This window comes from Protopterus annectens, chromosome 1.part1 (genome assembly GCF_019279795.1).
Source record: "Protopterus annectens isolate FY-2018-M chromosome 1.part1, PAN1.0, whole genome shotgun sequence".
NCBI lineage: Eukaryota > Metazoa > Chordata > Ceratodontiformes > Protopteridae > Protopterus > Protopterus annectens.
The window spans coordinates 1248339306-1248354135 of NC_056726.1; the positions used below are offsets into that span (position 1 = coordinate 1248339306).

At 39.2% G+C, this 14830-nt stretch overlaps 1 protein-coding gene across 1 annotated transcript in view; it reads left to right on the forward strand.

Annotated features, from left to right (window-relative positions):
• Window positions 1–14087, forward strand: part of LOC122809670 (sulfotransferase 2B1-like) — a 387708-nt gene extending 373621 nt beyond the window's left edge. Inside the window, exon 7 of the mRNA XM_044081338.1 lies at window positions 12849–14087. Within this exon, the coding sequence (XP_043937273.1) occupies window positions 12849–12958 (110 nt within the window). The 3' untranslated portion in view covers window positions 12959–14087. The remainder of the gene's footprint in view (window positions 1–12848) is intronic.
• Window positions 14088–14830: the final 743 nt, after the last annotated feature.

Consider the following 14830-nt stretch of genomic DNA (forward strand, 5'->3'; position numbering starts at 1 on the left):
ACTTTCTTTTCTCATGTATACACATAATTCTTTTCTTTGCTAACCAGTCTTTGCTCATCACTAGCACTGTTTGTCAGCTTATTAATAAACATTTTTCAGTTAACCAGTGATCTCTTTGTCATTTGAATTCATGCATTTTCCCTGCTTATCTCACCTTTGCTTCCATCTTTATTCTTCACTTCTAATTTAAACAAGCTAAGCTTGGTTGCCTCACTAGACAATCTTACTATAGCTGTAAAACTGACAAGCTTTATAACTCTGTTATGTTATTGTATTTGTAAAAATCACAATCCATATTGAATGTTTATATTTGCTGTATTCTACTGTTTTGCTTTCATATAACATGCAGGAACTTTTCTCCCTGGGTCTCAGATAAACTCAGGTTATTGCCCAGTTCAACTTTCCCTGTAACCAAATGTTAATAAAAAAATAAGCAATAACCTAAAACTGGGTGTAGGTAATGCTGGATTTACCCACAGTTGGCTTTGTTTGAACACAACAGTAAAGCCTGAGTGATCAAACAAAGCCAACCATGGTTAAATTCAGCATTACCCATACTCAGGAGTGGGTTACTGCTATTTTACGACAATTATATAAGAAAAAAATTGCTTACCTTTCTTAAATAATGTCATTGTATAATGGTGTTGTAGTGTTCTTCCTCAATGTTGCAAGTTCTTCCTTGTTTTCTAATGTACTGCATGTGTGTATGGGACTTATGTTTCCATACTTACATAGTACATCAGTGCTGTTCAAGATAAGCAATGGAGAAAAGAAAATCTGTTTTTTCCCCTGCTACTGCCAGTCTTAATACAAGAAACCTGGACAAAGTTCATAATATGGGGGGGGGGGGGGGCAAGGTCCAAAAATGGGGACAAAGTTTATTGCTCTTATAAACTTAAAAAGTTGCTTGAAGGAGAGGTTTTGTGTTACCATGCATTTTATGAAGGATATGAAACCTAAAGATCACTTGGCATAACAATTAAGATCTTTGCTTCCCATGTAAAAGTTACAAGGTTCGATCCTTACTTCCTACCAATACCTGTTTGTAGTTTACATATTCTTCCTGTGTCTCTGTGGGGTTCCTCTAAAAAAAAAAAAAAAAAAAAAAAAAAAAAAAACATGCTGAGTGTTTCCATCTCAAAGAGCTCAACTAAGAATAGAGCTGTAAGCAGCAGCGCAGACTCTAGCTCTACAGGAGGAAGAGTAGTATAAACCAACCACTACAGCTACTGTGGTGCACAGTATTCTTCTGATATGAGAAACAGATCAGAGGCTGTGTGCTGAGGCAGGGTGTGCTCCTTCATGATGTAAAAATATGGCTCTAAATGATTTGGTCATGTTGACTAATGTCACCCATATGGGCATGAATATTTGCTGGTGATAAGCGAGATGAGGACACAGCCTATTATGGCCTGTGTCAGGATCCCATGCTAAAGGTGAGAGGGATGTATGTGCCCCTATTGGACAGTGTGTTCCCACCATAAATGCCAGCAGCCCTGGGTCAATAAGCTGTGGGCTGGCTGGTGTTCAGCTCCTCAGCTTGGGTTACCTGGGATATCTCTTGAGTGAAAGTTGGACATAAAATCAATCAGCCTCCCAAACATGAACTAAGAATTGTCACATTCAAAGTAGGTTCACTGACAGGATGAAGCTTGGAAATAGATGACATGATGGTGAGGAGGAAGCTGGACATCTATGTATCCAGGAAACAAAGTGGAAGAGCAGTGCAGCAAAGCTACTTGGCTTGGTATCCAGAGTCTACTACTCAGGAGGTGAGGGAGTGGCTTCAGAAGACAGTGAGGAATGTCATCAGAATTAGTGACAAACTCATGGCAATCAGGCTCCAGTGAAATGATAAGGCAGTATTCATAATCTCAGCCTCTGCCCTACAGCAGGGTTGTGTTAGTGAGGAAAAGAGTGAATTCAGACAGCAGCTGCAAGACCTACTAGATACAGCAGGACAACAGTAATTGCTGTTGATAATGGGTAAGCTGAATGCACATATCAGGACAGACAGAACAGGATATGAGGACTGCCTGTGTTCACTTGGATGGGACAACAGGAATAAAGAAGGAGAGGCCATTCTAGACATCAGTCAGGCAAATGGCTTGACAGTAGCCAACACATGGTTTAGAAAGAGAGACAGTCCCAAGATTACATACAAAAGTAGTCAACATGCAACTCAGGTTGACTTCCTCCTAGTAAAGAAAGAGCATTGGAGTAGAATCAGTGATTGCAAACTCACCCCCAGTCAAATAGGTGGCCCCCAGCATAAATCACTAGTTGCCAGAATCAGCTGCAGTGGTCAGAGAAGGCTCTGAGGTCAACGGAGACAAGAGTGAAGACCTAGAAGTTGACAGTTGAGAAATCACAGCAGTTCAATGAATTACTCAGAGCTCTAGTACCTCAAATAAATAGGTAAAGTTGACGAAGAGTGGAAGCACCTCAAAAACAGCATGTGTAAAGGGCTACAGAACATCTATACAGCTGAGCCAGGTAAGGAAACAAGGTACACAAGGAGAGCTGGTGATGGAATGCAGAAGTCCAGGAAGTCATCAAAAGAAAGAAGGAGTGCTGGAAAATGTGAGAGGTAGAGAAACAGGCCAGGCTAGGAAGGAATACTGGTCGACTAACAAAAACTAAGAAAGGAGTTGCAATAGCAATATAATAAGGCATGAGACATACTCTACCAACTTCTGGAAGGTGACTCAGTGGATGGCACAAAGAAACTCTATCAGGTTACAAGGCAAAAGACAGAAAGATAAAGAAGATAGTCAGATACACTTTGTGAGGGATGCCAGCAACTACCTGCTCACCAGTCCACAAAACATCAAAGACCAATGGAAGGAGTACTTCCAGCAGCATCTGAATATAATAAACCCCACAGAAGCTGTACTGCCCCAGACAGAGCCTACAGTGAGAGAAGAGGAAGAGCCCATCACAGAAAAAGTAAGAACAGCACTAAGGAAAAGGAAGTCAGAGAAAGCAGCAGGGTCATATGAGGTCACAGCAGATATTATTAAGATGCTGGGTGAGATAGGGGAGAAATGGCTCATAAGGATACTTTTTGCTGTATGGAGAGAAAGACATATCCCAGATGACTGCAGTATAAACATACTAGTGACAGTGTTCAAGAACAAAGGGGACATCTGCAACTGTTGGCAGTACAGAGTTATCAGACTCCTATGACACTGCCTGAAAGTTCTGAAGATGGTGATTGGTAAATGAATATGCAGACTAGTAGAAAGTAAGATGGGAAATGAACAGTTCAGATACAGATCAGAATGCAGCAAAACTGACCTGATGTTTGCAGTGAGTCAGGTACTTTAGAAAAAAGCTAGAAATGAGGAAAGAGTCCAACTGGGCATTCTTAGACTTGGAGAAAACATATGAAAAGGTTCCAAGAAAATTGATTTGGGCAGTCCTGTGGTAGTTGAGAGTCACAGAAATATTAGTAGAATTAGTGCAAGCTATTTACAAGCACGCAATGACTCAAGTACGAGCAGTGTTTGGTCCTACAGAGGAGTTCCCATTGGGAGTGGGTGCACATCTGCTATTCATACTGGTGATGGACAACATTATCAAACAGGTTGGAGGGAACAGATCAACAAAGTTGGTGTATGTAGACAATGTGGCATTACAGGCAGACTCTGAGCAAGAACTTTAGCAAATTGTAGGGGAATGCAATGTAAAGCTGAAGGCAGATGGGATGAAACTGTGTGTAGATAAGACAATTGTAATGGCAACAAATGGGGACAATCAGAAGAATCTGAAAATTCAGATAAAATGGAAAATAAAGAAACAGGTTAACAGCTTCAGATATCTGTGAGGGGGGATGAAAAGGGAAGTCTGAATGAGGAAGTAAAAACTAGAATCAGTCATACCTCTCAACCTCTTGCACAAGAAATCTGGACAAAGTCTGAAATAATGGGGGGAGGGCAAAGGCCTCAAAATAAGGACAGAGTTTAAATATTGTTCCTATACACATATAAAGTTGCTAGAATGCATTATTATGTATTTTCTGAAGGAGATGACATCTGAAACTCAAAACATTATTTAGTATTATTTAATGACTTCACTCCTCAGTGATTTTCCAGAAAACCACAAATTTTATGTGGAACAGAACAAAAATATGAGGTAAAAATCTGGACATTCTGCAAAAATCTGAACAGTTTAGAGGTATGCTTCTGTGTGTTAAATATCCATGCTTCCATCTTTCAGGACTTTATATATACAGGGATTTGACAATATCTGTTTTTTGTGTGTTTCGTAAGCCACATTGTATCAAATGTTTCATGTGAAAAGAGTATATCGAACCTAAACATGAAGTATAGACAAATGTTACTGTTCTTCATCAGCATTTGAAAGGCATGCATATGCTAATTTATCACGTGTTCCTAAGAAACAAAGCCAACAAGGGAATGGGTAAAAGATATTTTGCCAGTTGAGAAGACTACAACCAGAGGCATATAAAATAGATAAGAGCAGCTGAAATTTACTGGCGAAAACTGGCAAAATAACCAAGGTATTGGGAATAAATAACTAGAAAGGGAAAGGTAACAGAGAGGGACTAGAAAAAGAAGACAGTTGGACTGCAATCTCAGAGCTGCCTTCCTTACGACAGATTAATCTCAGAGTATAAGCAAAGAGAAAGGGATAGGGAAATCCTAAGTCAAAGACCTGCTCTGGTAGACTTTTTAGTCAAATCTAAAAAAGAAGCTGCTGTTAAAAAAGGGATGATTAGCAGTACATATAAAATCGCATGATAACTATAAGAGTCAGAGGAGACTAGAAAACATTGCAAAAAGAGACTGGAAAAGGAAGGGAAGAATGGGAGGACATATGCATGACTCCCAAGTATGCAACAAAATCCAGAAGCTTTAGGATCTTTGTTGGGAAGTGTTTGCGTATGTATTTTTGTACCCCAAGCAGACTTCAAAGGATTTTTCCTCAGGTAGATAGCAAATGTTGGATGTAAGATGTGGAAGAAAGACACAACAGGGAATATGCTTTTGATAGTGTAATGACAGACTTTAACAATTCCCTACAGAGTACTATGGCAGAAATATTGGGGGACAAAACGTCTGTAACTAAGGAATGATTCTTTTGAGGTGGGATACATGATCTGAATTATCTAGACATAGTAAAACATTATTAAGTTTAATTCTGTTCCCTGTCAAAAAAGCACTTACTAGAAAATGGAAATCAAAATCTACACCAGCTATGTATGAAGTATTGAGTATTGTAAAAGAGATAAGAGAACTGGAACTGGGATTTTTTGAAAATCAAAGGGGCAAATTACTTAGAAAAAAATGGAATTTGTGAGAATAATATATAGGTTCATACGTTCATAGGTAGGTACTAGGTTATTGGCCCTAAGGCCTATATAAGCCTAGCCAAAAAGGTACCCTGGCTTTCGCCACCCAAGAAAATTATTTACCTGTGCCCCTGTCGAGCAGAGCCACAGAAGTGATCCCTATGGTAAATTTCTTATTTTCCATCCAATCATCAAGATTTTTCTTGCAGAGTGTTAATAAGGAGCTTTTTTATATAGATAGGTAGTTTGTTCCAGTGTATGGGAAGTTTCTGGGACAGGAATCTATCCCTCCAGTATGTTCTGTTTATTGTGGTGACAAGGTTTAGGACCCTAGAGCGTGTAGTTCATGGGAACTGGGATTTGTTTAAGTGGAGCATGTCCAACAGCTCTGGGTTTGACATAGCTTTGTATGTTAGGCATAGACTGCCTCTGAGTAGGCAATAGGCAACGGAGTAGAGCTGGAGTTTTTTAAGACGGTCTGCACAAACCCACAGCAATAAAATACATTATATATGTAAAATCTAGCAATTAACTCTGGTCTCAAAACAATAGAAAGAATTTGCTGGTCCAAATATCACGGTTCTGAGTTTGAGATCAAACAGTCATACAATGCTTAACTTATCAGCTTTCTTCCAGCAGAGTGCACTGTAGTTACATTTTTGAAGCTCAGTACAACATATAGTTTAATCATAACATACAGTTCTTTTTTACATTTGTAAAACCAGCTTGTGGATTATATTAATATTTATAAATCACATAGAATAATTTACAAGATTCTATCTGGCTGGGCTGGCAGCCTTTCAGTTCTTCACACGTCTCCCCTCCCTGAGAACTCAAGTTAGTTTTTCAAGTGACTCTTGAGAAACGTTGCTTGAGAGGGTTAGGTCTATCTGAGTATACCTTACCCCATTCCCTGTCTTGAGAGCCCATCTGCATTGGCACTGCTAATCCCACTGTGGTGCTGCACTGACATATCATATGCTTGCAATCCTAGGCTCCATCTTAGCAATTTGGCATTTTGCTGGCTGGCTCGGTGTAACCATGTTAGGGGATTGTGATCTGTAACTATAGTGAACTTCCTTCCATACAGATAAGGCTGAAATTTCTGCAGTGCCTACACTATGGCTAGAGATTCCTTTTCTACAGCTGCATAGCATTCCTCCCTGGGTTGGAGCCTATCACTGAGATAAACCACTGGATGCTCTTCTCCCTCTGAAGAAATCTGGCTAAGTACAGCCCCCACCCCATGATTCAAAGCATCCACCTGCACAACAAATTCTTTGCTGTAATCCAGACTGGCTAACACAGGGGGTCCTCCCAAAGCTTCTTTAAGCATCTGGAATGCCTGCTCACATGCTGTGGGCCACACTATATCTGGCCTGTTTTTCCTTGTCAGGTCTGTGAGAGGAGCAGCTATGGTACAATAACTGGGGACGAACTTTCTGTAGTACCCTGCTGTCCCTAAGAATGCCTTCACCTGCTTTTTGGTAACAGGTGCAGGCCATGCCTGAATGGCTTCTACTTTGGCAAGTTCTGGCCTGATCTTACCACTCCCCACTTTATGTCCCAGGTAGGAGACCTCTGCCATACCCACCTGACATTTGCTCGGCTTAATGGTCAACCCTGTCCTCTGTAGTCTGCCCAGCACCTCCCTGACATGCTGAAGGTGCTGTTGCCAGAAATGGCTGTAGATGTCCATATCATTTAGGTAAGCAAGGGCAAACCCTCCTGCTCCTGCTAGGATATGATCTACCAGCCTCTGGAAAGTCAATGGGGCATTTTTCTTCCCAAAGGGCATCTTTGTGAACTCATACAAGCCAAAAGGAGTTACAAAGGCTGACCTATCTCTAGCACTGGGAGTCAAGGGCACCTGCCAGTAACCCTTGGTAAGATCAATGTTGGTAAGATACTTAGCCCCACCCAGTTGCTCTAGGGTTTTATCTGTCTTAGGCATGGGGTAAGCATCTGACTATGTGTGACTATTTAATTTCCTGTAGTCCACGCAGAACCTGGTGCTGCCATCCTTCTTTGGCACCAGCGCCACTGGGGAGGCCCAGGGACTGTGGGACTCCCGAATTACCCCTAGTTCCAACATTTCCTGTATTTCCTCCCTCAGAGTCGGTTTGACTCTCTCGAGCACCCTATAAGGGGCCTGCCTAATAGGCCTTTAGGATTCTATATCCACCTGGTGCTGCACCAGATGGGTGCACCCTGGTTCCCAGTGAACATGTCCTCAAACTCCTGTAACACTGCTTGGATTTCTTGAACCTGGGTAGGAAATAGCTGCTGGGACATTGCTACCCCTTCCACTGAGGTGTCAGTCTGAGCCTCACTGAGGATATCAGTCTCCAGATCTCCCTCAGACTCCTCCTGCAATCAATTGCAAATACTCAGCACAAGAGCTTCCCTATCATTGTAAGGTTTTATCATGTTAACATGCTGTAATTTGTTCTCCTGCCTCCTGCCTAGCAGTTCTACCATGTAGTTAACATCACTTACCTTTCTCACCACCTTGTAGGGCCCCTGCCAGGCTGCTTGCAGCTTGTTGTGTCTGACAGGAATGAGAACCATCACATGCTGCCCTACAGCATACTCTCTAGCTTGAGCATTCCTGTCATACTAGACCTTTTTATGCTGTGGGGCTTCTGCCAGGTTCTCCTGGGCCAAGTTCATGAGTTCCCTGAGCGTTGTCTTGAGGTTTAGGCCATATGTCACAATGGACTCCTTGTGAGATTCACACTCACCTTCCCACTCCTCAAGAATTAAATCTAGGGCCCCCCTCGCCCTATGCCCGTATAGCAACTCAAAGGGTGAAAAAACTGTGGATTCCTGGGGAACCTCTCTGTAAGCAAACAACAGATGGGCAAATATTTGTCCCACTCCCTCTTAAACTGGTCTGTAAATGCCCGTAGCATGGACTTGGGACAATGGGGTTGGGATGGTGGCCTAATGGTTAAGGTGTTTGCCTTACAAACACAAGGTGCAGGGTTTGAATCTCACAAGGGATAATTGGCTAGGCTTAAAATGGCTCACAAGGGCAATTAGCTTAGTACTAATCTATGAACCTATGAACTTGATGGTAGCATTTAACCTCTCAACAAGACCATTAGTCTGGAGATGGTAGGAGGTGGCCTTCAGGTCCTTCACCCCACAGTACTACCACAAACATGTCAGCAGGTCTGTCATGAAATTGGCACCTCTGTCAGTCAGTATTTCTTTTGGGAAACCTAACCTGCTGAAAACCTCTAACAAAACACTTGCTACATTTTCTGCCTCAATGGAGGACAAAGCCACTGCCTCAGGGTAGCTTGTAGCATAATCTACTACCACTAGGATATACGTTTTCCCTGTGAAGCTCGGGGTACTCCAAGGCCCTACAATATCCATAGCTACCCTCTGAAATGACTCCTCAATCACAGGCAAAGTAGCTTACCTTGTCTCCTGCCTTGCCCACCTTTTAGCAGTGCTCACATGTCCTGTAGTACCTTGTTACATCTCTGGAAAGTCCAGACCAACAGAAGTTCTGCATAATAAGTCTCTTTGTATGTTTTATGCCCATATGACCTGCAAAGGGAATATCATGGACTATGGCTAGAAGTGCCAGATGGTAGGCTCTAGGCACTACCAACTGCTGTATTCTCTCACCAGCTAGCTCTCCCTCAGAGGTCCACTCTCTATACAATAAGCCTTTGTCCCAGTATACAGAATCCCCCTTTCCTTGAAAATCAGGTGCCTTACTAGCTACCTGCCTCAGGCCTTGTAATGTAGCGTCTGAAAGCTGAGCCTGTCTTAACTCTCTCTTTGTAGCCCTTCTCAGCTCCCCCTTCACAGGAAGTCTGGCATCCTCTGACAGCAGTACCTCACTGTCAGCCTTGGTACTACTACTCACTTCTACTTTTGCAGTTATTCTGTCCAAGGGAACATCAGTACCCACAATATGTGCAGAATAATGTTCAGGATGAAGCGTAAGGTTTAAGGGAAAGAAGAAATTGAGCAATTTATAATGCTGGATTGAATAACAGTTGTTATAAAGAAAGAAAACATATATCAATATATATATATATATATATATATATATATATATATATATATATATATATAAAATGCATGTAAATGAAAAAAAGTGTTACTATGATTTTTATTTTCTATTACTATATGTGTAACTTGTCTTAAGTGCTAATGTAATGAAAGTGTTAAAAAAATCGTTCATATAAAAATGCTGTCATATTTGTAGATTTAGAATATTGCAAATAATTTGCTTGATTTCCTAAAATGGTTGATGTATATCTATCTATGAGATAATGCTACACAAAATGTAATTGTTTCATTTATATGTGTAGCAGTGATGGTTACATTGTAAAATGTTGCATTACAATTCCAAATGCATCATTTATTTACATTTCATAAAGTTGGATTTATGTAGGTCATGACTGTAGTATGTTCATGTGAAACAGGTAAGCTGCCATATGTTTAGGTACAAAATATTTATTTATTTATTTACTCTTGTTGACCTTTCAGTGGAAGCCCAGGAAGAAAAAGTACCAAACAGCAAGAATGCAAATACACATAGTAATGTTGTAATATATAGAGTTCTTAGGAAAACACAACAATAAAATAGAGACAATGAGCAATAATGGTCTAACACATCTAATGAAATACTACAAACAAAAGCAGTATAGAGTAATGATCTAATGCATGCAATTTTAAGGTAACATTGTATTAATATTAAGATCTTTGTCGCTGCTATTCAATTTACCTAAAAGTAAAACAGTGTAACTTAATCTTAAAGGTGAAAGAAAGGGAGATAGAGTAGAGGGGATTTCAAGGAAACAGAAAATGAGAGGGGATAGTAGGAATACATGAGAAGAAAAAAATGAGAAGTTAGGTTAAGGAGAGGAAAATTGAATAATTAGGACACAAATGGGGATGAGATAGTACAGTGGTGCAATGTCTTGTGATTTGTACGTCAGTTGTCTATAACCCATGGGTTGTGGCTTGAAGGTCCACATTATCCTTGTTAGCGTCTTAGGTAAATAAACACAGCTAGGAGTCAGTCAGATTTTGTTTTAATTTGGGTTTGAAGCATTTTAATTTATTTATTTTAGTGGAAGCTGCCACTTGTTTCAAAGTTTGTTGACATAACTAGAATGGAGAACATCTTCTCCAATATTGTTTGACTTTGTGGTGGCCAGAAGAAGTTTTTGACTGGAGCTTGTCTCTCTACATGGTAAATACTGCTGAAGGATGATTTTTATGGAGAGACAGCTATTGGGGTAGTAGATAAAATTATGCACTTTGATTAGCTGGGTATAGATTATGTGCTGTGGTACTTTTAGCAATTCTAGTTTTATTATAAGACAACAGTGATTCCTATATAACAGGTTTGCAGCAAATTTTGCTATTATGTTGTGACTTTGTTTGCTATGTCATTTGCAAGTTTGTAAGTATGACTGACGCATATAAGAGTTTCAGAATAAGGTAGGACTGGGCAATGGCCTTTCTTGTAATATTACTGAGGTATGGGTTAGACCATCAGAGAAACTCCACTTTGTTTTTTTTTTTTTTTTTTTTTTTTATGGGTTACCTTTTCTAGTGCAGTGTTATTGTTTGATGTAATATTAAAAGAATGTTTCAGGGCAGTGAATTTTTTAGGTGAAAATGACATTGATTTGCCTTTTTTAGGGTTTAAAAACAGGCTTTCATTGGTTAGCCACCATTCAGCTGAGGAAATGGATGGTGATTGTTTGGAGTTTTGTATGACTTGTTGCAAAGCAGAGGAGGGTGGAGTCCTCAGAGTACTGCACAATAGAGCGCGTTTAGTAACTGAGTGTTGCATGTTTACAAATATATTAAATAGAAGTTGACCAGCTTTCAGTCCTTGGGGGGTACCTACAGGAAGGAAAGTTGATAATGTATGTTGCCATTTTACAGACTGTTGGCTGTTGCTAAGTGAAATTAAACTGTTCATTTTCCAGGTGGGGTATCTGTGTGTATTAGATTTTTTGATGGTAAATATCCAGTATGAGATTTGTTTCTTGGTATTAATATTGTTAACCGGGGCGGGGGGGGGGTTGTATAGGGCTGTTATGCAAATGCTTTTTTTAGTGCTTAGCTTTAATTGAGATATTAGCATTTCTGTGTTAGAAGCAGGGTAATTTCATAGTATTTAGACTAGTTTGCTAAACAGTACCTAGTGCTAACTAGTCTAAATACTATGAAATTACCCAAGCTGTTTAAATTGTATATTCTTTACACTTTAGTACAGTTATATTCATGCATCCATTTGATTTATTTTGAGCTGTGTGGGGTATCGATTTTAATCAAACTTATTCAATTCAATTTTACTTGGTTTTTAAATACTTGGTTAATTCTACGAGGTTTTAGTATAATGAGTATGTTTACTTAAGTGTTCTAATTGACTGCTTAATTGATGTTTTAATTAAATCAATTGTTCAATTGTAGTTAGTTGAGGATGTTACTACAAGTATAAATTGTAACTAACAGCACATTAATTTTGTCTGATGAAGTCTGCTGTTCGAGCAGACGAAAAGCGCTTCACTTCATTAAATTTTTGCACCCTGTGGCTTATTAGTTGTCTCTTCTGTGGCGAAAGCTGTACTGCTTATTGGTCCTTGCTTCTAGTTTTCTACGTTTGTGCTCGTGAAGGATTCCTAGCATTTCTGTGTTGTTAGACTGCGGAACAGGGTTGGGATGGGGAGTCATATGAAGAGTATTTCTAAAAAAAATTGATAAGTTCCCTGCCTTTTAAGATTGTTCTATACATTCTTACGATTTGTAGCCTGGTGGGTGAATTTATTCATCTTTTACATCTGGTTTTAACCAAGTACCTGACTAATATATCAGGGAAGTATAGGGCAATGTCTGCATGTATATATGATAGTGTGCTGCATATGCTTCTACGATTCATATTGAGGAATAACAATCCTGATAGTGCCTTTTGAGAAGAGAATGGATGTGTGTGTGTGTTTATGTGGGGCAGGACATGTAACTTAAGTGGAATCTGTAGCTTTTTTGCTGGTGATCGAATGTAAATTACAGATGACAGTGCAACTTGTCCGTTATAGCTGGACAGGCTGCATGCTATTCATTGTGGCTCTTATTAGAAATTTATTTTTACAAAACCAACAATAATTTACAGTTTGCTGTAGTTTTCACTGTTTTCCATGGTTGTGCCCCACTGGAGTTAGTATACATCAGTAAGGGGGAGTTGAAGGCAGAGAGCCCCACATGGGGTAGTCCAGGGCACTTGACCCACCCTGAAAAGGAAGCATTTTATTATGTTTTACTTACAGATAAAGCTATAACTGGCTGTTCATCTGGCTGGAGTTTTGTCCACATGTAATTTGACGATTCCTAGTGGCACCTCTTCCTGTGCCCTTCTGTTCAGTCTGTATCTTTTACTCTCAGCAATTTTTTTTTTACAAGAAACATTTTATTCTCAGTGAGTTGACCAGATATCTGTTAAATAGATAATGATGTTTAAAAGTGCTTTCTCTCTGTTTTCCAACAGGCATTTCTGGTGATTGGAAGAACCATTTCACAGTGGCACAAAGTGAACATTTTGATGATGTTTATCAAGAAAGAATGAAAGGTATGAAGATGAAATTACCTTGGGAGTAGCACTGCACTGCACACTTCTGGTTCTATAGCCACAAAACACTGATATTTGCATACGTTCATGGTGCATTCAGTATTCTTTGCTGCTCTAAATGGAAACTTACACCTGGATCTGACCACTTTGGAAATAATTTAGCTGAATTTTGTCAAGTTCCTGAAGTAAACTGTGGCTGCTCCACAAATACACCATCAGACCACAGTACTGTCCCTCCAATGTGGAAAAAGAAAGAGAGAAAAATAAATGTTGTCAATACCAGCACTTCATTTTTTTACTTAAAATTTAGTGCAATCAGGATGATGCATCTTTTCTATGAACTAAACATGCTTTTGTCAATCATAAATGCATTAGATGGACTGTGAAACGTAAAGATATATGAAATAAAATAAATCAAAAGAAAGGTACATAACACAAGAATGGAGTTGTATAGCAGATGATGTATATGATCTCATAAGGGGGGGGGTACGGAAAATTCTGAATACAGTGTTGAGTGAAATACAGGTGAAATAGTATGATGATTTACAGGAGTCTATAACTTCCTGTACGAGTTGTTGTTTTCTGTATGTTGTTAAAACATTTGTATAAAAATGATGATACTGTTTATTTCTGCCTGATGCACCACCATTATGCATACTGGTATACTTAAAGAGAGTCCAGTGTTCATGCTTCCAGACATCTGCCATTTATTGGCTGCCGTAAACTAGAACACATGCAATGCTTGAAACAAGCATTGGCCGCAGTCAGCTAGAAGACAGAAAATACTTTAAGATGTTTGATAGCACATTTCACAAACAATTTGTTTATTATTAATTTTAGAAACACATGAGTATTAGGAAAAACAAAGAGGCATAACAAAAACATGGTATGTCCTGTTTACCAAGTACTACTTCACCTACAGAACATATTTTACTGCCTTACATTACAGGTTTGTGCCCATGATGTGCAACTTTTCTCTAACTTGCATTCTGCAGACACATTGGTTATTTTAACCCAGTCAGCATTGACCATATTCAAGCAGGTTCTATGTCTGTAACTGGCTCTACAGTAAGGTTTCCATCTCCACAATGTTTTGGTATATTCACATGACAGCTTTTTTCTTAAGTATCTTAATTAAATTATCACATTTTCAGTTGCAACATGGGTATATATGCATTAATAGAAAGTAAAACAAACTATAAAGACTGTTTCTATTGTTATTGTCATGCAATATACACACATATATATATATATATATATATATATATATATATATATATATATATATATATATATATTAGCAATAATCCATGACTAGGTTTGGGTAATGCGGGATTTTCATACAGCTGGCATGGTTGATCATGAGGGCAAAGCCCAAGTGAGTAAAAAACAACCATATGCAAATCCTGCATTACCCACATACAGTTGTGGATTATTGTTATTACACAATGACAGTATTTAAAAAAAAAGCTTACATTTGTAAGTAATGTCATTGTATAAATGGACTTTAGTGCTCCCCTGCCATTATTTGCTAGTCTTTGCCATTTAGGACACGTGCTGTGCATATGCTAAGCCTGTACCTTTGAATGACTGCACAGTACATTGAAGTTTTTTTTCAAATATAGTGAGGAGTCATTTTGTGTAGTGTGTTTGTATTCATTTTTCATTAAGCTGTTGAGGAGTCCAGTGAGGTGCCTTCTACACAGAGCCTGCATGTCTACTTTTTTAAGGCTAGTGAGGACTCCAATAAGGTACTTCTGTGTAGTCTGTGTCCATGGAGCTGTTGGTCGGAGTACTCCTGTTACTGAGAGCAATAAGGTTCTTTTTTCTATGTATTTATCTTTAATGGTGGGGAACTATTTTTAATGCTTTGAATTAATAGTCTGAATTCTTCCCTTAGC